This window comes from Aphelocoma coerulescens, chromosome 27, assembly GCF_041296385.1.
Source record: "Aphelocoma coerulescens isolate FSJ_1873_10779 chromosome 27, UR_Acoe_1.0, whole genome shotgun sequence".
Lineage (NCBI taxonomy): Eukaryota > Metazoa > Chordata > Aves > Passeriformes > Corvidae > Aphelocoma > Aphelocoma coerulescens.
Window position 1 is genome coordinate 2,957,245 of NC_091040.1, and position 25,952 is coordinate 2,983,196.

General features: G+C 48.7%; 1 protein-coding gene across 3 annotated transcripts; it reads right to left on the bottom strand.

Moving 5' to 3' along the window:
* Nucleotides 1-380: 380 nt before the first annotated feature.
* On the bottom strand, nucleotides 381-25,436 carry ACLY (ATP citrate lyase). 3 transcript variants are annotated; one of them, XM_068996809.1, is made up of 28 exons: nucleotides 25,383-25,436; nucleotides 19,646-19,815; nucleotides 18,196-18,318; nucleotides 17,125-17,187; nucleotides 16,660-16,850; nucleotides 15,636-15,715; nucleotides 15,063-15,193; nucleotides 13,579-13,697; nucleotides 12,958-13,094; nucleotides 12,516-12,577; nucleotides 12,225-12,342; nucleotides 11,927-12,081; nucleotides 11,441-11,531; nucleotides 8,701-8,842; nucleotides 6,808-6,976; nucleotides 6,251-6,355; nucleotides 5,822-6,018; nucleotides 5,602-5,683; nucleotides 5,152-5,262; nucleotides 4,492-4,619; nucleotides 4,206-4,299; nucleotides 3,795-3,949; nucleotides 3,229-3,379; nucleotides 2,576-2,719; nucleotides 2,285-2,398; nucleotides 1,688-1,770; nucleotides 1,373-1,449; nucleotides 381-1,200 (listed from the first exon to the last, which is right to left on the bottom strand). In XM_068996809.1, the coding sequence occupies exons 2-28, from the start codon at nucleotides 19,802-19,804 to the stop codon at nucleotides 1,106-1,108; spliced, it is 3,276 nt and encodes a 1,091-aa protein (XP_068852910.1). In that variant the 5' UTR covers nucleotides 19,805-19,815; nucleotides 25,383-25,436; the 3' UTR covers nucleotides 381-1,105. The 3 variants fall into 3 exon arrangements, with proteins under 3 accessions (XP_068852910.1, XP_068852912.1, XP_068852911.1); XM_068996811.1 differs by having other exon boundaries at nucleotides 13,579-13,693; nucleotides 15,059-15,193; XM_068996810.1 differs by lacking the exon at nucleotides 25,383-25,436 and adding an exon at nucleotides 23,943-24,005.
* Between the last annotated feature and the right edge of the window lie 516 nt (nucleotides 25,437-25,952).

Below are 25,952 nucleotides of genomic sequence, written 5' to 3' on the forward strand. Positions count from 1 at the left end.
GGAATCGGGAATTCTCTCACTCCAACCAAGGTACACAAGGTTGTTAATTACAATGAAGGGAGCTGTAGTCGGTTTTTTCATGTTTGCTATACACAGAGTGCAGTTCCCTAACTCTGGTATAATGGTATAGCCATCATAGCTAGTTTATGTCCTTCTGTTTATTTTCTACTTTGCTAAATTTTATAATTTCGACCTACACAAACAGGCAAGGTGAAGTCTGTATGCAGTTTGATTTTTATTTCTCCCCTATTAAAGCACCTGAAACAGACCCTGAGGAGTAATTGTGTTGAGGCTTGTTATTTTGCTAAATGAAAGCTTGTTACACATCCCCATAGACACTATTTAGAACCAACATGCAGAAGCCACACATAGAAAAAGAATAAATTAGTAATGTGTATTTATTTGAGTTTGGTTACAATACACAGACAAGGAGGACACTGAAATTATTACTGAGATATTTTTGCAGATAACATGAGTGACAGCGCACAGAGCAGCAGTCAGAGTAAAGGAAATTTTTGCATAAATACAGACACTTGAGTACAGGGATTTCACAGTTTTCACAGCAGTATGTTACAACTTTACACTTTAAATTACTACACCAGCTTGAGTAACATTGGTTATACATCAGCAGTGGTCCCAGGGTTCAGGGACAGTCAGACCAAGGATAAGAACACGATAAACAAATTGAAAAACAACCAACAACAAAAAAATCCAAAGTCATGGCTTATGGGAATGACAGGCACGTTCCCCTCATGGGAAAGGTACAGCTTGGTACCAGAGTTATGTTCAGTAAGGCGTACCTATGAGCCAAACTCTACCACCCAAACCCTAAATCTCTTCTGGAAACAAAATGAAATGAGAACACGGAAAAAAAAAAAAAAAAGGGTGAGAGACAGTATTAAATACAGCAGGGAACAGAGGGAATAGCACAAGTTTTGGTTTTATTAGAGTAAGTTTCTATCCTTATAAAACAGTCACTTTGCACAGTTTGACCAGGCAGCTCAACATCTCTGTCCCAATGATGGTCTTTATACATCACAGTCCCACCGTGGCTGTCCCCTGGACAGGCCTCTGTCCTCGTGCATTCCAAGGCAACACCAGCCTCTCACATGGTCATGTGCTCCGGTAGGACATAGGATATGTCATCCCAGGGGTGACGGTACAGACCCTGCTTCAATCTCTTCTGGTCCAGGTAGTGTCCTGAAATGGGAGTGGTTTGTGTTACAAAATTCCCATCCCTCCTCTTAGTCTTTGCCTGGAGTTGGAGTTCTGGAGTGCATTGAATGCCCCTGGGTTTTGGGTTTGTCTGGTGTTCCTGGGGCAGGGCAGCCCCAGGAAGAAGGAAAGGGCAGGGAGGACATGGCAAACTCACCAATGAATCCCATACTCCTGCCCAGTACAAAAATGCCATTGAGAGCTCCTATATCAATATATTCATCTGCTTCTTCCCTACAAAAGAAAGGAAAATAAACAGTTCCTGGTAATCATCTATTTAAGGAATCGATCTCAGGCAGGCTGGCACTTGCTCTAGTGCCAGAAGCCACACAAATTCCCGTGACAGCTTTCTGCCCCCAAAAGCCAAGCCAGGCTATGTTTCCTTCCCCAGTATCCTGGAATTCTGACCCCCAGGAGCTGGCAGTGCAGCTTCATAGCAGCATGATCCAAGAACAGCAGCCCCAACACTCACCGCGTGAAAGAGCCACAATTCCTGAGCACGTCAACAAAGGCCACTCCAATAAAGCCATCTACATTCAGGATAAGGTTTGGTTTCTGCAGGAAATAAAACACACCCCAATAAGGATGTCAACAGTGCAAATGGTGTTCACCTGGCACCTTCCACTCTTAAAGGTGACTTGAGGGCTGCCTGTAGCTGGGGACACACCAGCCCAGCGACAGAGAGGCTGCTCAGCAGCCTGAGCAAGAGCCACACTTAATGGGAATGCTGGAAAACCAGCCCCAAACGAGAGGTCCCTCGGGTCAACCCCCATGAGGTTCCCTGGCATGGGCCAGCGCGTGTGCCAACAGCCTCAGATTTACACCCAGCAGTGCCGCTGTGGACAGTGGCCACACAGATATGGTTTGGCTTGTTCAGCAGTTTCCTGGTAGCCAAATGCTACAGCCTTCAGCCTTTCCGATCTGCTGCCGTACTCGGCCTCAACTCTACCCCAGACACAATCCACAGCAACAATTTATGAAGCACTGCACTGAAAATAGAGCTGAGCCCCAGTCACTTTCCTTCCCATGAAAACCAGTGCCCAGAGCAGTTCAATACTGGGCCTTTCACCTTGGAAGTTGTGATTTTTTCTACTTCAAGTGCGTAGTCCAGCAGCGGAGTGGCTGGGAAGTGCTGCTTCACGTAGTCCTTGAGAATCTGAACTCTCATGTCAGGGTTGTTTATCTGCAAGTTCAGAGCACATTACAGTCAGTGATGTTGCCTCTTACAGATACTCTGCAGATTTGGGAAAATTTGGTCACTAGCTGCCTCTGAAACTTGCCAATTTTCTTTCCTTTGTTTTTGCTCTCCCCCACCCTTCCCTAAAAATCCCTCCAGTTTGTCCTAATGCAGCTTTCTTACTGATTTTACTCGGTGTCCAATGCCCATGATCAGCTTCCCTTCTTTCTTCATCTTATTCACAAACTCCATGGGGATAATCCCGCTGTCAAAAGCTTTGCTGAACATTTTGGCTGCGGCATCCAGTGCTCCCCCAAACCGGTCACCCTGGGTGCAGGACACAAAGGCAATTACAGCAAAGGACTCCACAATTAAGATACCAACCCAAGATTATCTCCCCCATCCACCCTCCTGGTCTCTGTGGCATTCATGACATTAGAGTTGGGCAGGCACCTGAGAGAAAGCATCTGCTTATCTCTCACACGAGTGCCAATTTGGAGTCAGTGCATCTCTGCTAGAGACAACATGGGGGAAAATGCAATCCAAAGTCTGTTTTAGTAACACTTGTCAGAGTTCAGGCAACCAAACAGAGTCAACACTGACAGCAATTTGGCTGCTACAAAATATTTCTAGACTCAGGATACAAACTAGTCTGGCTTACTGAAAAAATGGACCAGATTTGAAACAGAGCACTGAACTGTTAGAGTTGAAATTCAAGGTGTGAGTGGACAGACACCACCAGCCTGTGACTCTGCAGTCAATCCAAAAATTAATAGTAATAAAACCTAGAAGAGTAATAGTAACAAATCTAAACCTCCTGGATGTCAGGTACTCACAATAGTAAGAAGGCCTGAAGTGAGGCTTGAGACCAGATCTTTGCCCGCCCTGGCGCAGACGATGGTGTTGTGGGCTCCGGACACGGCCGGCCCATGGTCTGCTGTCACCATCAGGCACATCTCGATGAACTGACAGGCGTACCTGGGTAACCTGGGCACAGACACCACGTCAGTCAGGGACAGAACACAAATGCAAACGTTTGTAAAGTCCCTAGTCTCTCCACAGTTGAGGTGACACAAGTAGAGAGTGTGCATCAGGCCTACAACACAGGAATTCCCTCAATGCATCACAAGACTCATGGGAAACTTCATTCCAAACCTAAAACACACTGTATGCAGCCCAAAATGCTGATGTGGTGTCATGGAAGGAATACAGAGATGGCATTCCAGTGAATCTACCTTCACAAAGGAATCCTGGAGTTACTTTTTTTGCTTAAAAGTCTATTAATAAACAAGAAAAACTCCAAAGAATCTTATTCACAAACTCCACGGGGATAATCCCACTGCCAAAAGCTTTGCTGAACATTTTGTTAAAAGCGTGTGAGCTTTCACAAGAGCTGCCTCACCTCCTCTGAAACCAGAGCAGGCCTAGAACCCCTCCAATTCCCATCTCCTCTTTGAAGACCTCAGTGATGGGCATCCCAGCGTAGATCAGCTCCTGTCCTCTCTCGTCACAGATGCTGGTCATGAAGGAAGCTGGTTTGCGAATCAGTCCCAGCTCCTGAAATTGCAGCATAAAGACAGGATGTTAAACAACCCACACCAGCAGAAAGAGGCAGCACAGGGCAAAGTGGGCAAACAGCAACACCTCAGGCTTGCCCTTGGAGCACCTTCCACAGCCCAGAATTAGCACAGGCAGCAGCTCACAAGTAACACAACAAAGCACAAGGTATAACCCCAATGTGGCATCCAGAATCACAGCAAATGCCCTGTCTGGTTCCAAAGAACCCAAAAGCAGGTAAACCAGCACAGCTCACCCTTGCCCATGAGTAATCCATTGGCACAGTTGGAGGAGGCACTTCCTCAGCTGGTTCAATCACTCTTTTGGCCACAAGATCCTGGTACACAGACCTAGGGAAAGAATCTATTCAGTAACTTTGGTCCTTCTAAGAAATCCAAGAGAGGTGATCTAACCCAGACCTTAAAACCCCACAATGAGTAGAAGTTGCTTTCCTTAAGCAGAAATATATTCCCTACCAGGCCAGAATCAGTGCCCTGACAGCTTTTGTTCCCTGCTGAAGGTGCCCTGTGAGTGTGACTTACTGAATGACCTCTCCCAGCTCATCGAAACTCCGGGGAACAAACACTCCAGCTTCCTTTAAGGCTTGATTCTTTGCTACAGCAGTTTCGGAGGCTTGGTTGGCACAAGCTCCTGCATGGCCAAACTGCACCTACAAACAGGAGAAGAGAGATCAGTAAGGAATATGGGCTGTTACACCTGCAGAGAGTGGAACAGAATAAAGCCCTGACTAGGAACACCAGTGGCCTGCACATGTGCATCCTCTGGGCTGCCAAAACTCCTGGTTACAGTCAGAGCCAGCAGGGCAATCACAGGGATGTTCTGACCTGGAATCACTCCAGGCTCATCCATTCATGTTCTGCCTCCCTAAACTGCCCCACTTCAGAACTGCTTAACATACATCTTTGCCATTCCCTCTCCAGAAACAGGAAGCTATTGGAATTTGTTGCTTTTCCTGGGATCTTTGGGCTCCCTTCACAAGTAAGCAGAATCCCCTGGAAATTTCCCCATGACAGAACTACAGAAGCAGAAGATATCTTTATCGTTTATATTTATGAACTTTTGCACATTAAAATTTCTATTGCCAGTTCTGGAAGGTTTAGGTACAATGAGAAAAGTTGTGTTTTTCTTCCTGTTGTGGATATATCCTTATTTTGTGCATCTGCGCCCATATTTGCACATACCTCTGAGGAGAACATGGTGGCACAGGTACCAATGCACCAGCACACCACTGGCTTGGTGATCCGGCCTTCTTTAATGCCCCTGCAGATCTTGTACTCTTCTGTGCCTCCAATCTGCAGGGAGAGAGAGATGGTTCCAAACTGCACTTTTGATAAAACCAGCTCTGAGACACACACAGAAGCATTGCTGGGATTTTTTTTCCTTTTTCACTGAATAATGGCTGAAGTCTCAGAACAAAGGCTCCTGATTTTTTTTTTTTTTAATTAGGGAAGACTATGCTTGCCTGTGGAATACATCCAATTTATTTTGATGAAAGCAGCAAGAAATAAAATTTGGAATATTCAGGAAGAGTAGAAGTAGCTGCTATTTAGCATCCTTGCAGCCAAGTCAGTTGCTTCCAAAACAAAAACCACACTTAAGTATTTCTCAGGTAGTGAAGTGGTCTCACTCACCTCCCCCAGTACTACAATCATCTTCACTCCTGCAGTATCCTGATAACGCAAGACATGATCCATAAAAGTTGAACCAGGATATCTGTGTGCAATACAGGGGAAATGGTTTTATTTCATACTTTTCTGAAAGAAAAACTAATACCCAACCTGTCCCTTCTTTCTCCAAATTACCAACAATTCTTCTTGAAAACCAGTGTCTGCAGAAGGTGCCAACTCGTACCTGTCTCCTCCGATGGCCACCCCCTCATAGACCCCGTCGGTGGTTCGGGAGATGATGTTGTTGAGCTCATTGGACATCCCTCCAGAGCGGGACACATAGGCCACGCTGCCAGGACGGTACAGCTTTGATGCCAAGATGTTATCCAGCATGCCTCCTGTGTTGCCTATTTTAAAGCAACCCGGCTTGATCCCACCAACCTACAAGGGAATTAGAGAAAGGTGGAAAGCCTTTTAAAATCATGAAACTGAGAAATGCTTGTATAAGGCAGCCTTGTACAGACAAGGGAGGACAGCAAAGACATTAAGATGAGAGACTAACATGCACTTCCTGTGACTGAAGACAAAGTGCATTGTAAGATACACTTCATCCATCAGAGGAAGCTGATCTGAAGGTTAAGAAAGACAGGAGAAGATGGCCATCAGTACTTACAGTTGCAGGCCCAATGATGGTGACTCCCTTTTTATCAGCTGCCTTGATCAGTTTGCGCGTCAGGGCCTCCGGAATGCCCTCGGCAATAATGGCAATGGTGCGGATCTGCAGCAAGAGGAAGAAAACCATTGGTACCCCCAGGAGCTGCCCCTTGTCAGGCCCCTGAGAGGCCATACTTGGGAGGTCACTCTGTGCACTCTCATCCAGGAAGGCCCAATGCACGAATCTGCAGTCTGCCACGATCTTCACAACAGTCTCAATGCTCCGGTCAGGGAATTTTCTCCCCCTTGCACATCAGAGCAGCACTGTATTTTCATCAGCCTGAAGTAGCTACTGCTAACCAAGAAGCACCAAGTTCCTCTTAAATTGCAGCATTAGGATTTGCCAGGGACCCCCAGTATCCTCCTTACGGTTTGTGAGGAGTTAGAATTGGGGATTATCTACTAAGTCGGAAGACCAACACAATTTGCTAATGCCATCATGGTTTAAGAAAGACTGGTACCCTGCTGACAGGGTCTTCCTTCTTCTCTTGGGCTTCTTCTGGATCCTGTGCTCACCTGGGGATAATTCATGGTTTCCACAGTGCTGTCATAGGCAGAGCGCAGAGACGCGAAGTTGATGAGAACGTCCACCTCTGGGTGCTTCCTCATGGCATCTGCCATGTTCTTGTAGACTGGGATCAGGATTTCTTTGTGGCCCCAGTAGAACTTCTGCCTGTGGTCACCACTGTGGAAGAGAAGATGGGAAAGCCCTGACCTTAAGGCTGCTGGAAAGGCAAAGGGACACAGCGCATGCAGACAGAGGAGTTTACAAACCCCATTCTCAGCCCCCGAGACTGACTGAGACACTCACGAGCACGTGAGCGTGTGTGGGGAGGGACCATATGACAGCAGAAGGTTCTTCAGAGAATAGGACAGAGCAGCGTATGGAAGGAGACGGGCTAATGGGGACAGAGGCATCCAGCAAGATGAATAAGCTCTCCCACAGTGAAGTTACCAGAGCCTTAACTCTACTCCAAGCTGGAAGACAGAATGAGGCACAGAAAGAGTAATGAATGAGAGGCGTGCAAAGCTGTGTCACTGGGCTGGTGCTAACACTGGACTGGGGGAACAGGAAACTGGTATCTGTGGTGAACAGCCAGGACAGCAATGGGAGGGCCAGTCAGCTTCCCAATTCTGCTACAGTGGGACTCTGCCCATCCCACAGACACTGGAGGGGAAGCACCTGGGAAGGTTTCACTGTAGGTATTTCACAGACAGTAGATGAACTGCAGTGAAGTCTGACTGGGCAGTTATTTAAGCATGTGGATACTGGCTGTGCTCCCATACCAGTACATTCTGACAGAACATTCCAGGTTTTGCCAGCCTGGCTCCCTCCAAAAGGTCAAGTAGAATCAGATAATTACAGGTAGCCTTAAACTTTAATCCCTATTGCTTTTTCTTCCTTAATCAACTGCAGCACTGCCAGGGGCTCTCACCTACAGACAGAGCTGTGCCTGCACTCAGTACCCCAAGGTTTGCACTTGCTGAGAAGTTATTACAGAGCTGCAATTACCATCAGAGCTGCAGAATAATTGTCAAGAGAAGTTCTCTGCAGGACAGAGGTTGATTAGACATCAGCTCTCCAGGATGTCTGTAAATACCACAGGAATGAACCAAGGCTCCTGCCTGGCTCTGGGCTCCCACCTCACTGTACTGGAAGTGACAGCTGCTGTTTCCCTTCTCCCTACTCGCCCTGTCCCACAGGGAGACCCCCCCACACTGAAGGGGTACAATAAAACAGCTAAAGCACACCCCAAGAGCCCCTCTCATCCCTGTAGGGATGAGTAAAAGAGGGTGAACACCACAAGGGAACTCTCTATCCAACTGAAGGATCCACAGGCTTCCTGCCTGCAAAGTAACCACTGCAACTGGAGAGAATATGAACAAGATTTTATTTTTTTTTAAATTTTGTTTTGCTACATACCTGCTTTAGTCTGGCAGCAGAGCTGCTACGATTCTGGATAATATTTGGAGGGGTAATTCCTGCTGCTGCAGGCACAAATTAAGGTGTCTCAGACAAGCACACAGCAGGTGAGTGGAAGGAGCCTTACACAGCCTGCCTGCCTTTGCTGGGGGCTGGAAAGAAGCCCAGGTAGTCACACCTGCCTTACTCACTGAGTGAAGAACAGAATTTGGACATCTGTTAAAAGCGCATGAAGTGGAACTTCAGCTCTGCAGTGAACATTAAGCTGTTTCAACAGCACAGCCCGAAATCAATGATGGAAGGAAACAGAGCAGCCTACAAAGCCAACCCGGGGGTGGAAGGGAGCAGAGGAGGTGTTCTCAGGATGGAGCAGGGATGGAGACCAAGGCAGAGCTCCACTAAAGAACTGCAGAGACTCAGAGAGGAGGAAGGTCACAGAAGAGTTGGAGGGAAATGGAAAAGTGACACGGTCACAGGCTACTTACGTGAACGGATAAACCATGGCAGCCACTGAGGGCTCATCCCGGGAGCAAATGTAATCGAAGTCCAGCATTCCTTGGACAGCCCGGGTCTGCATCCCCCACACAATCGCTTTGGTGTGGCGGCTGAACAGTGTCGTGGCTTTACCTGCTCGGAGAGGGGAAAAATACCAAACCACGTTCAAATTGCACACCTGAGCAAGACACAAACTGCAACTTCGCCAAATGCCTGCTGAAAGGCTCCTGGATGAGTGCATCCCCCTCCCCCCCAAACTGAACCCAAGAGATGAACTGCAGTTTGCAGGATGGAGTAGTCACACTGTCCAAATTAAGGAAGAAACTGTAGATGAAACAGCAACCCCTTCCCTGGATTCTGAACACAACAGCCAGGTTTTGGGGTTCACTAAATGGGCAAGCGAATCATAGGAGGGAGGCTGATATAGGAGAAGAGAGAAGCAAAAACTGCCTCTCCCTTTCCTCTCATGGGCCTTCCATCTTCCTCCCAGTTTTTTTATGCAAAGCTGAAGAGAACTTAGAATTTCCTTTATTTATTTGCATGTAGCCCACAGTCTGGGCAAACCTTGAGAAGTTGGTCAGGGCACCACAGTAGAATGATAGGAAATTTAAAAAAAAAAAAAAAAGGCAGGAAATGGTGGGAACAAAGGAAGTAAAGGAGCTCAACATACTAAGGTTTTCTTTCCATTTTTTTTTTTTTTTTTTAGTGAGCAGAATCCAACACAAACTTGATGACTCCAAGAATTTATATATGGCCCAAAACTCAGCTTCAGGGGACAGAGTCACAGGAAAAGCAAAAGTTCAGCCAGTGAGGATGGACTGTTGGCTTAAAGTCTATTTACACCACTTGTCACAGCACAACATTGAGTCCCTCCTTCTGACTCCAGGCAGAATTAATTTTATAACTTGTAAAAACTCAGAGCTGGTCAAACTTGGGCTACTGCTGAGTTCTTTCTGGATTTGCATCAAAGGTAAATAGCACTAGGGATTAAACAGGACCATTGTTCCTCTGGCTTCAACAAAACATCAGTCCTTGCCCTCCAGCCCTACACATTCACAGTTCAGATTCACTGCAACATGACTTGTCATTAGAGAACTGCTTACCCTGAAAATTCTGTTTATGTTGCAGGTGCCTGCAAGGGGGTACCATGAGTACTCCCAGGAACACCAAAATGCAGACCCAGAGAGGCAATGCTGCTTGTCTGAGAGCACACAAGCAATGACCCAAGAATTCCCCTTCTACTGTCCCTCCTCATGATAAGGGAGGTAACTTGAAGCTCTACTTTGCCCCAAGTTCAGCAGTTTATTCTCACCCAGCACAGAGCCCAACAGAGTCTTAAAGTCCTTACAGAATAACTTCACTTGATGCCTTAGGTTTTAACTTTCATATTTTTCAAATTCTGTACTGCTTAGTGTGTAACTGAAGTTTCTTGTAACCTGTTAATTTCTGCTCTCTCGTGCTAGGTAGACATAACAAAGCCTCTCCGGGCCTGCTCTTCAAGGACACCCAGACTGTCCTAGGCCCAAAAAGTACAAACCAAAGAGCCTCTAAGGGGGGCAAGTGGAAGGGAAATTACATCATTAAACTGAAGCTTTAATTGGAGAACTAACCCTGATATGCAAATGAACCAAACCTATAAAAGTGTGAAGAACTCATGAGCTGTCATCCACCTTGGGGTCCATCTTGGCAATAGCCTCTGGCTCCCCAGGGCCAGAGGCCTTTGAAGGCCTTTCAAATAAATACCAACTTCTACTCCCTTACTCCTGTCCAGTCTCTGTTTCTAGGAGGCCTCTTAAGGCATCACACTGAGCACAAGCTTTAATAGTTTGCTGGACTGATAAGGCAACATTTAGTTCATATGTGACTTTTCTGTACTTCCCAAACCTGATAACCAGGGCCCCTGCACTACTTTGTTTCCCTTTGAAATAAGATACCAGTTATTGATCACAATGAGTGACTCCTCCTTTTGGAAGGCAAAGGGAACAGAGCTTTTCATCATGTGCCTCAGGCTGTTCTTCTCTGTGATGGTTGTGGGGGGGAAGGGAAGAAAAAATAAAGTTTGTTTGAGACCTGGCCCTCTCTCCCCCAAAAATAGGAAGTATTTGTGCAAAGACGTATGTGATCTGCACTTGAAAAACCAGATGAGAAGTTCACATGGTGACAGCTAAATATGCTGGGCAGGAGGGAAGGACTAGACAACACAGCAAACTTTTGGAGAGAAAAAACAGCAACAAAACCAAGAACTAAAAAAGTCAGCTGCCAGCGAGGCCAGGCACATTCAGCTGGTCACACGGGTCCTACCTGAACCAGGTCTCGAGGCTGGAACTGAATCTGTTAAAGAGAGAATCACTCATGCAACAGTATGACAGAGCTGGCTGCTACCAGCCCACTGGCCAGGCACCCAGGGAGGTGCTGCAGCAGCCCTCCTCTCCACAGCACTCAGGGCTTTTGGGTTTGTTCTCGTTAAAAACAAGCAGACTGGAGCCCTCTCACTGTACTTCCTCTTGACGTGCTGTTTCTGAATATCCCAGCTCAGAGCAACTCTGACTCCGTGTGTTATGAGCTCACAGCACAAGTGAGCTGCTAAAACACTTAACTACACTCAAAGATAGGCAGATACCACAAAACTGCTTCCCTTTATATCTAGAAAAAAAATGCATTTGTCTCATGCCCATTCTGCCTTTGGGAACTGCAGAGCATTGCCAGCAGCACTCCCAGGGCTGGACTTACCAAGAGGTGCTGTTGGTTTTGCCTTCTTAGCTGGAGCAATACCATCTGGTTTGGACTCAGAGAAAGAGGCAGTTCTGCTCGGTGCTGGAGTCTGAAAGATTCAGAAGCCAAGTCAGTGAGGGACAGTGCTCCAGGTATGGCCTGGAGCAGAGAGGAGGAGATGGCCTCACTTTGGCTACACTGGTCTACTACAAAGAAGATGAGTTTTCAGATAGGACCGTTTCAGTCAAGTGACAGAAAACTGAATGACCCAGTGGGTTCAACAGTCACACTGTCAGCTTTGAGAGGCCACATTTTCTGCACAAGTGAGATGGGCATTGGGGCGGCCTCTCCTGATAAACTGCACAGGTAGAGTCACGCTGGTTTTCCTAAAGCTTCCTACAAACACTAGTGGCCAAAATCCATTTCCAGCCTGTCTGGACAGAAGCTGCTGCCTTCATGAGGCTCTTCACCCATGTCCCCTTCCACAGTGGGGAAGGAACTCACCGAGGGGCTGCCGCTGGCGTTGAGGAGGAAGTTGGCGGTGTGGGCTGCGGCGGGCGGCTGGTTGGGGATCGGCCGGTGGCCTAGCGCCATGCCCACGATGGCAGTCATGTGGGTCTCCGTGCCAAAGACATGGATGGGGATCCCTGTGGTCTTCCCTGTGGATGTACACAAGAGCAGTCAGCTTCCTCAGGGGAAAGCTCTGCCAAAGTGAAGCATGTAACCTTGAGAAAGCTCAGCAGAATGCAAGTGGAAGAAACCAGATGCAAGAACAAGACTTAAGGAAAAGCTTGGTCCTTACCAACTTCTCCCATGACACGTAACCCTTCCTGGTAGTTTGGGCCTCCTCTTCTTACAAAGATCCTCACCTCATGCTCCTTCAGAGGGCCTTGGTAATCCTTAATTGCTCTCACAATGCCCTAAAAGAAACACACAGGACAGGTGACCCAGGCAGCCAGACATTTACCCTGTCCCATCATCTCAGGAACTCCTGGAAGAGATGGGCTAAGAGCCTCAGCCAAACATGGAAGTGGGAAGAAAGGTCTGGGGCTGACAACTGCGTGTTTTCTGATGTTTGTGACTGGTCACTTACTTTAAAGGTGGCTGCTACATTGGTGAAGTTTGCAATGCTGCCTCCAATAATCAGGATCTTCCCTGAGGGAAGAAACACAGGTAAATAAAACCATTTCAAGAGCAGAGTAGTCCAAGATCATGAAGCAGTTAAGGACAAAGTGAAACAAAGCTGCAGAGTAGCCAGTTTCGTTTAGTAGAAAAAAACCCTAAAGCAGTTGTATTTAGTAGAGCCTGGAAGATAAGAGCTTTGTACCAAGCAAGAATGTTTGATAAGGATCTCTCAGGCCCCATAGAAAACCACAAGTCCTCTCTCTGAAGCAAGAGCTGACAGATTCCTTCAGAAGGCAGCAGTACATTGAAAGCTCTGCCAGGGAGAGCTAAGCAGAGTAACAGCCCAGATCTGTCCAGGTTTTTCTGCCAGACACAGCTTCACAGCTTTGGAATTGCAGCATCTCCCTCACCTTCTGGGTGCTTCTCTCGGGTCATGAGGGAGAGGATGGTTTTAGCGTAGTCGTAGGTCTGCTGCTCGCTCGGGGCTCCTGAATATTCCCCGTAGTTCGCCAGTTCATTCACACCCCCCAGGTCACAAATGGTGTCACTGTAACAAAAAAAATTGGCTATTTAAGAGATTAGTTATAATTTGAGTCACTATAAAGGTCCCAAAGTATTCCAAATCCCTGGGGAAGAGAGGGACAGTGCTGTCTACTGAATACAAAGCTGCTCTCCTCTTGATGCCAGTGACTATTAATCTTGTCATGCTCCCCAGACACAAACTCAGTGACCACCACAACAATCATATTACCCTCAACAGCCTCCAGCCAGCTTGTTTCTTTAGAAGTCAGAAAGGAACTGTATCTCAGCAAGAAACTGTATCTAACCCTAACCTTCCCAAAATTAAATTCCCTACGGGACACTATGTTCCATAGCCTGGTGAGAAATCTGTACAGCATCTTCCTTCTGAAGAGATCCTAGTCACAGTATGGGAAAAATGGCTTTAGAAGAGCTTACTTTCCAGAGGCTGCAGCGATTATGCTCTCCCAGCTCTTTAAAACCTCCCCCTCTGGAAACCTTGCTTCCATTACCTGTACACCACTGAAGCACCACCACCAGCCACCATGGTCCAGATCCTGCCTTTGGGGTTCAGGATTGTAAGCTTCAGGCTGGCCCCACTCTTGGCATCCAGGTCAGCAATGTAGGCTTCCTGCAGAGAGAGCAGCACAACCTCAGCTTCCTCCTGCACCTGCCTTTTCCATCCTGAGGGTTCATAGTGCTGGGTGCATTTGGACACTCAGAGCAATCACATCTCATCAGCTACAGCAGAGGGACAGCAGAGCTACAGACACAGCATTTATCAGGGACCGAGGCCCTGTGTGTCCATCCCTCCATCACAAGACAGTCATAAAATCTGACCAGAACTGCAAAGTCTGTTCTGGCCTTATCTGAGACTAAGACCTGAGGAAATCTAAAAATCATCTCACCCATGGTGACCACTCTGGCTGTGCTGCAGCCAGAAACATAATCACTGAGAGCTGTAATTTGGCTCAACGTGGTGTTTCTGCAGCCCAGTGTGCCAGGCTGCTGAGCAGCACTTCATCAGAGTTCATTAACATTCCCAGCAAAGACTCTGCCATAACAACCTTCCCAGGGACTTGGAGATGGATGATTCAGAGACAAAACCTGAACTAATCCTTTTAAGAGCAAATTGAGTTGAGTGTTGGCATCCAGCAAGCTACATGGAAAAGAACAGCTAAATGGATTTCCTGGCCACAGTACAAAAACCTTCCAACTGAAGCATAATCATAATTATTAAAATGAAAAAGTCAGGACAGAAATCTTTTTAGAGAGAAAAGAGCAGACCCCTGAAATAAGTAACAGAATAATTAAGGAGAGAACTGTACTTCCAACAGCCTCTGAAGCTGCTGGGACCCATATCTGGAGCAGTGCTTGTGCATCCAGCAGTACAGACCCAGGGAATTTGGAGAGGGAAGAGGCACTGCTAGACAAACAAAGTGCTGCCTGCAGGCCTCATCTTGTCCTCACTTTTTGGAAAAACAGGTGTATTAACAACTTCTTACTTAAAAGTTTCAGATATGGTGATTATTTTCTCTGGATTCACACTTGGATGCAGCATTTGCACACAGCTGCTGCTCTGCTCTCAGAACTGTCACTGAAACACTGAGGGAGCATCAGCTCCCACGGGGCTCCCAGTAACCACTGCCCCAACAGAAAAATAGTGATGCTGAGGGGAGCAACATGGGCAGAAACCACAGAAGGAAGCTCCCCACGGGTACAGAGCTCTGGCACACAGCTGAGGAAAGTTAAATACCAGCCTCCATTAAAAAAAGTCAATTCTGAATTAAAGAACTGACCAAAGAGAGCTGGGAAGCAAACCCAGTTCAGAGTGTGATTCTGAGCAGTCCTAGGACCACAGCTACCTGTGCACAGGTTATCATGGACAGCACTGCCAAGGTGACACAGCAACAAAACCACTGGAAACTGTAATGCCATGGGCATACAAGCAATGATGAAGTCAGGACACAATGAAGGAATTCCATCTGTCACTTGCCTCAGGGTAAGCTTCCCTGCCAAAAGGAGGGGGGAACTCCACATCCCCCCACTTCACTTTGCAGATGTAGTCAGCCGTCGCGTCAATCTTCGCAGCCAAATCAAGGATGTAAACACCATCCTTAGTCACCACTGCAGTGAAAAAACATCACAATTAGCTCTGGCTTGTACAGAGACAGATTTACTCCAACATGTGTGATCTCCACAGAGATCATTGCAAAAGCTGGGTGACTGCTGTTTCCCCTGGCACTGGGCAATATCTACCAGCCCCAGCAAGTTCCCTGAGGAATTATCCAGTAATTATGGCCATGGTCCAGGCTCTGTCTCGGGCTGTTTTGTTCTAACAATGACATTTTTTCATTCTTCAGTTCTGCCTTAACATTCCTTTCAAGGGAATTTTTCATTTCCTCATTTTTAATTCACTGAATGAACAGCTCGAAGACATATCACTGCCACTTCCGTACTTCTGCACATGGCACCTAGTGCTGTTGTGAATTACAGAACCCAGAGAAGGATCAAGAACACATTTCAGTATTTCAGAACAGAAAGTTCTGCTCCCAAAAATATCCATTACCTAATGGATTGATCTCAAGGTACGTAAAATACAGATCTTCATAAAGGTTGAACAGGCCACAGATGAAGCTGGCCAAGATGCTGAAAAAAAAAAAAAGAAAAATAAAGTAACACAAGTTAATGAAAGCAGCCAAATCTAAGTACAGCCTGCTCTGTTCGTTGGTATTAGTGGCAATCTGCAAATCTACTCGGCATCAATTTCTTTCATTCTCATTCATCTTCTCTGGATGGAGCCCGGGTGATGGATGACTCAAGGGAAGGAAGACCTTCATGACTCATTTTAATTACCCTCCACCAAACTCTGCTGAGGACACAGTTGCTCACAACTGCCAGAGCTGTGCAGTCTGATTTATCTCCCCACAAGACAGAAGTGCATCATTGCCTCCCTGCTGAAACCCATCTTTGTCAGATCTGAGCTTCGTTAGCTGTGCTGGGGAGGAGGCTGCAGTGAACTGATGGAGTGACAGGCTCCTTCAGCCCTTCAGTACTGCACAATGTCAGCAAGGATTACGCTATGTTTGGAAAAATCATGACTCATATTAGGATAACTAGGTATGGGCATCTAATTGAGGGAGATGCAGAAGCCTTGAGATCTACAGATAAGCCTGCAGGAGAAAGAACAGGAGAGTAACTCTGGAGACCAGGCCAGAGCAAGGGAGAGGGAAGTTCTGAATTAGCAGGCAGATTCACATCTCATCACCATTTCACAGAACAAAAGAAACTTCTATGCTGGCACAAAGGATCAGAATTCAGTACATGTCTCCAGTCTCAGGTTGAGACCTGAGCAGGCTGACAAGTGCTGCTGCCAAGTAAAGGCTCAGCACTAGGACACCTTATTTTTGGGTTTTACAGATAGCCAGAGAAGTCAGAGAGCTTGGATTCAGGATGCATGGCATATTCTGGAGAGCAGCAAGAAGGGCAGGAGAGTGAGCTTCAGGGTGAACAAAACAGACAGATGTGGCACTGAGATAAAAGAGAGCAGCTACTGCATGGCTGGTCCTTCCCAGAACTGCATCTCTACTTACTCCTTCTTGTTAGCTGGTGCATGCTGCAGGAGATGCTTCTTCACATCCGATTCACTGAGCTTCTCATCCACTGCCACGAGCAGCTTCTGAGCTTTGGCATCCACATCTCCCACATCCACACCCCCTTCGTGGTGGAAGAGCACGTAGTCTCCCTCACGGGCAGCGTATATGCATACGTAGAACTCCTCCTCCTGTGCCACAGAGCAGGGACAAGCATTAACCAGCAACACCCAGAGAAGACCCTGGAGAGGCTCTCATGCCAATGCTGGGACTGGGGCAGCTGAGGCCACTGTCGAGCTTCCCAAGGAGCAGCAGTGCTGAGGTGGCCCTAACGCTGCCCAGGGTGTGCACCAACACTGTCAGCTCAACAGCACATTCCCAAACTCCTGCTTTCTCCACTGTACCAACCCAGCTAAGCATGCAAGTCCAGAGAGATTTAAAAGCCCACTTTAATGGTGTACTAACCTGTTTGTGAGGGACGAAGGGCTCAATCAGAAAGTTCTTTAGGATTCCCTTTGCATTAGCAATCTGGGGACAGAAAACAAGGTAAACACCCATAAGCACTTGTCCAGCACATTTGTGACAGCATAAGGAAAGCTTTGAGAATTAATCAGCACTGCTCTAAAATTGCTCCCTCTCCACCGTGCCTCCTGAGGAACCACTCCTCCCTCTCCAGCACCGCATTCAGCACTGTCACCCCAGGATATCTGGTTACAGGAGTCAGTCACCTTTCCCATTCCTAACAGGACAGAGGGGTATCAGAATTACACCAGGACAGCTGCTCTCCTCTCTTGTCCCAGAGACAGCACTGTCACTGGGCCCTGCTCAGCATAGTGAGACACAAGGGCTTGAGTTGCTCTTGGAGTAGTGGAAAATTCAGAAGTGAGGAACTCCTGAGCTAGTGGCAGGAGCAGAGGCCTCAGAGTACTGCTCACCCTGAAATGGTATCAGGGAGCACAGAAGAGCAAGAGAATCCTTTAGCCTCTTATTACGGGTCCAGGAAATGTTCTGTGTAGGCACTTTCCTGTTATCCAAATCCATGTTTCCAGGCTCAAGAGACATTGGGGGATACCCCCTGCTCCTCTGGACACCAGTGGTCCCAAGCCTGTGCCCCAGTCCTTGCTTTAGATATGGTTGTTGTCTTGTGCTAAAGGAGTAGCTTCCACACCCATCATTTTCCCAGTGGGGAGCACCCAAGACACAGTTCCTGCTGTTTCCCAATCCTTCAGGCAACCACACCAGCTCGGAGCTGGAGCCAGCGGCAAATCAATCCCAGCAGGGCCAAAGGCATAAATTCCTTGAGGCAGCACAACTCCATCAGCTCCCAACACATGGCAGCAGGGATGGCAGGCACTTCATTATCATTAGCACTGCACTGTCATTCCCAGGAAAATAAATATTACAGGGCAGCACTGAGTTAAAATAAGGACCTGAAGTAACACTCAGTCATCAGCCAAAATACACGGGGTGGCTGCAGTAGAGGATCAGTATATGACAACTTTTATACTGTCCTGGGAACAAAAGGGAAGCACTCACCGTGGTTTCCTGGCCCAGGCGCTGCTTGAGCCAAGCCTTCACCTGATCCAGAGTGAGATTAATCCCAATCAGTCCAAGCTTCCCACGTCTCTTGATGAGCTGATCTGGCTTCACCACTAAACGCTACAAAGGTTGGGCAAGAGATTTAAAGGAAGTAGCATTAGAAAGTGACTTTGGTCAAGTGGTTCTCTGCATATAGTGGAGTAAAAACCTAAATCAGATCCGCACAGCACATGTCCTTGCAAAATTCCTTTAGTCTTAGCAAATCCAGCTCCTGGTACAACATGCCTGCAGGTTCAGGCTTTTTTACGCTGTACTTTGAGAAAAGCTGCCTTGTTTCTACTCAGCTGTGAGCAGACATCAGAGGCTGAGCTGACAGTTTGTTCTGGCTTTTTTTGATAAAAAAACTCAATAAAAGTCATGGCAGACACAGTCAGTTGCTCACAAAAAAACCCCCCAACAACTCCTGCTGTCACTACACTTTGCTTATGAGATTGGCTAGGGCCAGGGTCATGCACATTTCAGCCAACTGAAACCCATGGAAAGCTGCTCCTGGGTTACACACATCTCTAGCTTGCAAATATCTTTTTAAAAAACCAAACTAGAACTGGGTGTCATTCTCCTGTACTGCTGATACGTCCTGGAACTCCAGCAACTTAAGAGCCAGAACACACCATGTTGCAGTACAGGACACTGAGCATGGTCTTGCTGCTGGACCCTGAAGCCCTTTCCAGCCTTACAGAACGTGCCTTAATGGCCCAAGAGCATCCTCGCTCCCTTTTGGCTTCCTGCAAGGCTTTTAGAAGCACTGCTGATCTCTTCCTGCAGTTCACTCAGGCACTTGAGCATGGAACATTTAATTAGTGCAGGCTTCTATCAGTCAGTCAGTCAAGGACTATGAGACATTCATGTTCTCCAGCCAATGACTTAATATAATTAACCACTGGAAAGGAGCCAGCTTAGACAGCTAATAAAAAGAGCTCTGGGTATGTTTTCTCTACAGAAAGTATGAGGATATGAGACACAAAGAGAAAAGATTTTTGCACTGAATAATTTAAAAAAGGAAGTTCTCCCCAACATTTTGCTTGGATTCAAAAAAACTAAGCAGTGTCCTGACTGGACATAAAAGCCAGACACGGAGAGAGCACTCCCCGATTTCAGAGAGCAAGACTTTGAAAACAGGGACTGACATCTCTGTCTGAACCAGCCTCCTTTAACTTCTGTGCAGTTATGAGCAACTTTTTCACAGCTATCTCTGCTCCTGTATTACACAGTCAAAGGAATAATCGGCCCCCCAGGAGGTGATACTGAGCCTTGAAGAAAGGTTTGTTTCTTCATCAGGGTTGGGAGTGACTGTGGCAGAGCAACAACAGCAACCAGTCCTTTGGGAAGGATCTGGAGCAGTGCTCAGGTGCTCCAGGAAGGCAGGTCCTGCTGTCCCTGTCCTTACCTCGCTCAGGAGCCATGGGTGGTCCTGTGTGAGCCGTGCCCAGTCCGTGGCTGGGGTGACCCGGGCATACTTGAAGCGGTTCTGGATGGCAGAGGACGTGCAGATGTACTTGTACAAGAACTCCTTCCCCGTCTGCTCAGAGATGGCTTTGGCTGACATGGCTACCTAGTCTGGGTAGGGAAAAAAACCCACAAATCCATCAGGAACAGAGACCTGTGCTGGTCAAGAACTCCACATCACTCAGCTCAACACAAACCCAAAGCAAACCAAAGTCTCCCTGTTACATGTAAGATCATAAAACTCCCCTGATAAGCAAGAACTATTCATGTTACTTAAAACTTCTACCCCATTCCCCTGTCACAAACACTATTTTCATCCAGCCTTGTCTGCAGGGAAAGGCAGAATCCCTGCAGCTTGTCCCAGCGACCAAACCTTTCCCAAATCCACAGCTTGGAGCATCCCCTCATGTCCAGGGCAGTGCCCAGCTCTCTCCAACGTTGCAGCACCCCAGGTTTGCTGCTGGGGGGGGTCTGTGTAACACACTGACCACTTCTCCTGGTGCAGTTCCAGGGAGGGAACCCCTCCCTTGCACCCACTCCTCTAAGGCATGCTGTATTCCCAGCCTAGCCTGATGGCAGACACATCAGCAGTGCCCATCCCTTTTCTAAAGGGAAAGGAAAACATTGCCGGGATTACCAAAACCTGAATAGGTTGCAGCATTGTTTTCTCTTGTTTCAGAACCAGGTTTCTTGGAAAGAGCTTCACACCTGACAGAGTAAGATGCTCAAGACAACAAAGATTAAGGTTAGACTGTTTGTTTTGTTTGGGTTGTTTTTTTTTTTTTTTTACGAAAAATTCCTAATTCAGTCCCTTTCCTATGGATGGTTTTCTTCTCTTTTCGAGTATATTCCAAACTGATGTAAGCAAATGATTTCTGACCTCAAGGGTATAACTATTCTTTTTGATATGCAGCAACAAAGTCATAGATGTCAAAGATGCATTTATTTTTAGCTGTCATAAACACTTATTTAAAAGAATACTTCATTGTGTCACACATCAGAACTGAGTGCTGTGATCAGCCGGCAGGTTTGGTATGTCTGGGGGGTCAGACTGCTGACAGGGAGGCTCAAGCAGCAGCTCCTCCTGCATTTTGAGTAGCTGGGGTCATGTCACTGTTCCCCAAGCACAGCCAGTGTGGCAGGAAACAAAAGCACGCTTGGGATGGATTCTGGGAGAGCTGCAAAGCAGAACTGCACCAACACAGAAAAGAGGAGCTCAGATTCCCTCTGAGCACCTGGACAGCCAAGTACTAGAGCAGCTCAGTAAGACTACCTGCCCTCACAGAACAGATACCCCACGTCAGACCCACAGAGGGAAACAGTTTATGAACTCCAGTTATTACTTAAGCTGCCCTCTGGGTAATAACCATTAGAAATCAGCTGGGCTATTCATCCTATAAGCAAACACAGAAGAGCCAGCGATTAACTAGCCATAATTAGAAATAAAAAACTTTCTCCCTAGACCAGGAAGAAGGAGGCTTGGTCCATCCCAATGTTAGTAGGAGGCAGGTTGCATTCCCTGAGTCAGACTGAGTTAAGTGCTATTACTGAAAGCTGGTAACTAAGCTTAAGGACCAGCAGTCAACTTTGCCACTGACATCTTTTCAAATGCAATTCCAGGGTTAAAAATCAGGAAGGCAAAGCTACAGAAGAGGCAAAAGACAAAGAACAGCAGGCCTGCTTTCAAAGAGTTCTGATGTAAAACCTGAACAGGATTGCAGCGCAGCTCCCAATTTAATCCCATTTCAAAACGGGATCAGACAATGTTTCTGCAGCACTCCATCTTTCATCAGAATCAACCCCCACTCCTGTCACTAGAAACACTTGATCCTAACACCCCTACTGAAACAGCCCCTGTCGGTTTGTTAGCCCAGTGCCAAAGCCAAGGTGGCCCAAGAAGAGGGAAACTCTTGTGAGCAGCCAGAGGAGACCAAACCCCAAACCAAGACCCCGGCCTGATCCTACAGGCACACACAGACATGCTCCCACAGGCACCACGCCGCTGCCCGGCCCCAGAGCTGCACACACACAAGTCATCTGTACTGCAGAGCCCAAAACTTTCCATTGGAATTTGTACTTCAAGCAGAGCTATTTCTGAGAGCAAACCCTGCTCCTGCAGTACCTGCAGCCACAATTTGTTCTGCCTGGAGGAAGCTGTAATACTCCTGCTTCAAACCCCTTCGAAATCCATCAACTCCACAATCTGCTCAGGGCCTGTCCTGGAGAAACAGTGTCACATTTCACTGCAGCACAAGCAGATGGGTAAAAGAAAATGGCAAACATATTTCTTTTAAAAACCCAAGTATTTTTCATTTCTCCAGGGTGTCACAGAGCCCCTGAACAGCACTGCAGAACTTCAGTCGACATTTAAAAATTAAACCACTTAGGCTGATGCTGGTTATGCCAATGGATCTCCTGCAATTGCAGGAAACTGGACCCAGGGTATCCCTCAGGTCTTATTAAGACTAGTCCTTAAAAACCTCAGTGGGAACAAGTAACATCCATGGGATTACTTAAACCTGAGGGACAGAAAGAGGAGCTGTTCCTCTCTCAGAACTGTTTCTGGTCATTTTTATGCTGCTCCATTCCACTGCTCCTCTGGTTTCCCTCACAACTTCATCACCTCATTTTTGCAGTAACACTACTGGGGTAAAGAAAGGAAATTACAGAATTCTTACAATAGCAGTAGATGAAAAATAACATCCTTGTGTCATGGCAACAGTACAGCAGGAATGAGGCTGTTCTGACCTTATCTGCCCGAGTTTCACATTTCCTAAACATTAGCAAGTCTTTAATCACACCCCTCACTCAGTTTTTCCACCGTTCCTCATGGGACAGAGAGCACAAAGCAATTGCTTCAGTCTGCTGAGCTGTTCAGCTAAGAGATCAGCAGGAAAATAATCCATAGGGCATCAGCAATTCCTGGCTGTGTGTGCTCGTGCAGGTCCCCTGACAACCAGGGAGACAGGATCAAAGCAGGTCCATTAACTCGCTGCATCTGTTCTGCAAACACCAGGCAGGGGGACAGACTCATGTCACTACAGAGGCAGAGGAACCGAATCTCCCCAGTTTCCCAGGAATGAGCCAGGTTCAAACTCTTATCTGTCAGAATAATCTTATATTCAGTCATGTTTAGCACCTGCAGTGCTGACCAGTGCTGGGGAGAGCAATGGCTGCACCTCTGAAGAAAAACCCAAGAAAAAAAATCCCTTTCTCTGCCCAAAACACAAGCTGTGGGATAACAACGTTCTTTTCTGTTGCTCTGTTCAGCATTCATTAGCCAAGACTGACCTGCAATTTTCTCAGCACTTCAGGTCCCAGACCTTGCACTCACCACAGACAAGGGCAGATTCATGTTAGCAGCACAAGTGCCACAGATTTCCATGAATGATTTGTGTTCATTTACTAAGGCTCCAACACAAACAGCTTCCCTGCAACACCTCATTGACCTTTCTCTCCTCATCCATACCCACTGATTCAAAAAGAGCTGGATTCCAGCCTTTGCTAGCAAGTAAGACACATGGATTAGATCATATTTTTTGGGAGTTCAGCAGCACGTATTCCCTAAAAACATCACCTGTCAAATATATGCAAAGAAGTTGATGCTTGGGGAAAGTTCCCTGAGTGTATTGACAGAGAAAATCAGCGGGATGGTGGCAAGGCAGGCAAGACTCCTCGAGCTGGATGTTGTGTTTGCTGTGACACCACTGCTACATCTGCCCCAATATATCAGCAACCAGCTGAAGAGGGCATGTAACAAATCCAAAAGAAACACTGATGGAGAAAAAGGGAGGCGTTCCTGACACAGAACCCAGGTAAAGTCTCCCTGACTCCCAAGAGATCAATGATGTGGTACTGTTCAGAGTGACAGAGTCTGTTCTGCAAGGGGAGAGAAAGTATTGCAGACATTGATTTAGTTTGTTTTTCTTCAGACCAGAAGAAGAGATGTAACTTGGCTTCACCAGTCTGTGTTCACACAGAATGTGCTGCTCACACATGGAATTCTCTGAGATCTGGATTGGTACCATCCTCCAATCGCACCTGAACGATGCTTCTGCCAGGAGGAAAGGACTCCCTCCCCAGTGAAAGCTTGACACCCACTCTCTCAAGAATTGTGTCAACAAACCCACACCGTAAAGCAGCCTCCCCCCATCCATCCCGGGTCATTTATTAACATAGTTCAAGCCCAGCCAGTATTTTCAGCCCACGGCAGCATGAAAAGTTACATCAGCTCCCACCTGGCAAACTGTTTCATCAGAGGATGGTGAGGGCTCAGTGCCGTGGCCAAAGGGAGGTCATGGTCCCGCACCTGCGGTTGGGAAACGCTGTGCGGGGTGATGCAAGCAGGTGCTGCATGCCCAGCTCTGGGGGAGGCTCCCTGCACACACGGAATCTCTGAGAAAAGCACGCAGCCAGGGAGGAGCACGGACTGGTTACATGTGGGTAACTGAGAGCAGCGGACAGGCTCCCCACAGCTGGCAGGCACCCAGTGCCACAAGGAGGGAATTTGGGAATTCTGTCATTAAAGATCATCTTCTTCTACAGCCTTGGGGCTCCTTAACAAGCTTACTCCTTAAAGCACTTGCCCAGTGTACAGCAGTAACAGGTTCCCTGGCCATTGTGCCTGGGCAGGACTTCCAACTGTGGCTGTCCTTGCTTAGGAACCACTTCAGGCAGTGCTGGAACGGTGGGAAGAGCCCTGATACCCGGAGAGAGCTGCAAAGTCTCACATGCAGGAAACCCAACAGGGTTTGGGTAACAGCACTGGACTACAGAGCTGATACTCTGAGCTCCAAACCCAGTTAGGGATCAGAAAGAGTACAAACAGGATAGTCAGGGTGCACCTCAGTTTCCAGCCTTTAGACACCACTGCAGACAACAGACTGTTCAACCGAGAGAAGGGAGAGTCTGTATAGCAGGGTGAGAATTTCGAAAGCAGCAAGACAAACAGGAGGTGTTTGCAGGCAGCAAACAGGAGAGCTGGAACACAGCCAGCTGTCCCGGGAAGGGAGCGACACGGGCTGTGCACGCTGCTGCTCGTACGGCCACAGCGAGATCCCGGCGCCGGGCTGCTCCTCCAGGATGGCCACGAAAGGATTTTCCTTGCGGCAGGGGATGCAAGTGCTTTGGCCAAGGCCCCGTTGGACCAGGGGCGAAAAACGCGTACAGCCGGAGCCCTTTCCCAGCCCCGCGGTAATCTCTGCGCTGTGCCCACCGCACACTGCCCGTACCCCAGAGCCGCCCCGGCCACCGGGGCACTAGCGGGCATCAGCACCGCTGCGAGGAGACCCCGGCGGAGCGGCGGCGGCGCCCGCAAGGTCAGGGGCGGCCGTGCCGGTGGGAGCGAGGGGCTCCACTCCGGACCGTACCGGGACGGCCGGCCCCGCTCCCGCCGCACACCCGCTACTTGAGCGAGCCCGCGGCGCTCCCGCGGGCTGCGGGCCGCTCCCGGAGATCGCCCGCCCTACCGCGAACTATCGGGGCCGGGGCCGGGGCCGGCCAGGATCAGCGCGGCTCCCGGCCCGTGGACCACCCCCACTCCCGCGCAAGGCGCGTGGGCGCCGCGGCAGCGCCGGCAAAGCGGCAGCGCGAGGCCCCGCCGTGTGCCGGACAGAGCCGTGGCCATTCTCCGGGGCGGGTGGGCCCCGCCGCAGCGGCGCAGCCACCCCGGCACTCACCTGGGCCCCGCTCGGCCGCTCCTGCCCCGCTCCGCGGCCGCTCCTGCCCCGCTCCGCTGCCGCTCCGGCCCCGCTCGCGTCGCCGCCACCGCCTTTTGTTCGCGGAGCGCGGCCTCCCCGGCCCATCGGGCTACGGCCGCCGCCGCCTCCCATTGGCCGCCGCCGCCGCTACGTGTGCGTTGCCTGAGCGCCCGCCGCGCGCCCATTGGCCGCCGCCAGTGGGGCGCGGCCGCGCAGCCTTGTGGGAGCCGTAGTTCCACCACCCTCGCCCCGCCCCCGGTGGCGCCCGCGGCCGTGACCCCCCGCGCTGGACCCGCCGCCGCTGATGTCACCGGCCATGATTACGTCAACAGGTCCCCCGCCCAGCGGTACCGGCGGCAGGAACGGGGCTCCTTCCCCAGCGCCAAGACATGCCGAGAAACCTCCCACGGGCGTGTTGTGGCTGCGGGGACGGGCAGTGCCCGGTGGTACCCACGGGGGAGCGGCGGGACCGCCGGAGCCGGTTCACCGGTGCCACTGCGGGCGGCAGCGCTGGAGCGCGATCCCTGGGGACTCGGCCAACGGGAGCGG

Excerpts from the sequence above, each read along its gene's own strand:
- ACLY (XM_068996809.1), bottom strand. The coding sequence starts at position 19,804 with ATGTCAGCCAAAGCCATCTCTGAGCAGACGGGGAAGGAGTTCTTGTAC. Across the intron at positions 12,343-12,515 it reads ATGTAGCAGCCACCTTTAAA|GGCATTGTGAGAGCAATTAA; the intron begins GTAAGTGACCAG and ends TGTTTCTTTTAG. Across the intron at positions 6,977-8,700 it reads GCCATGGTTTATCCGTTCAC|TGGTGACCACAGGCAGAAGT; the intron begins GTAAGTAGCCTG and ends TCTCTTCCACAG.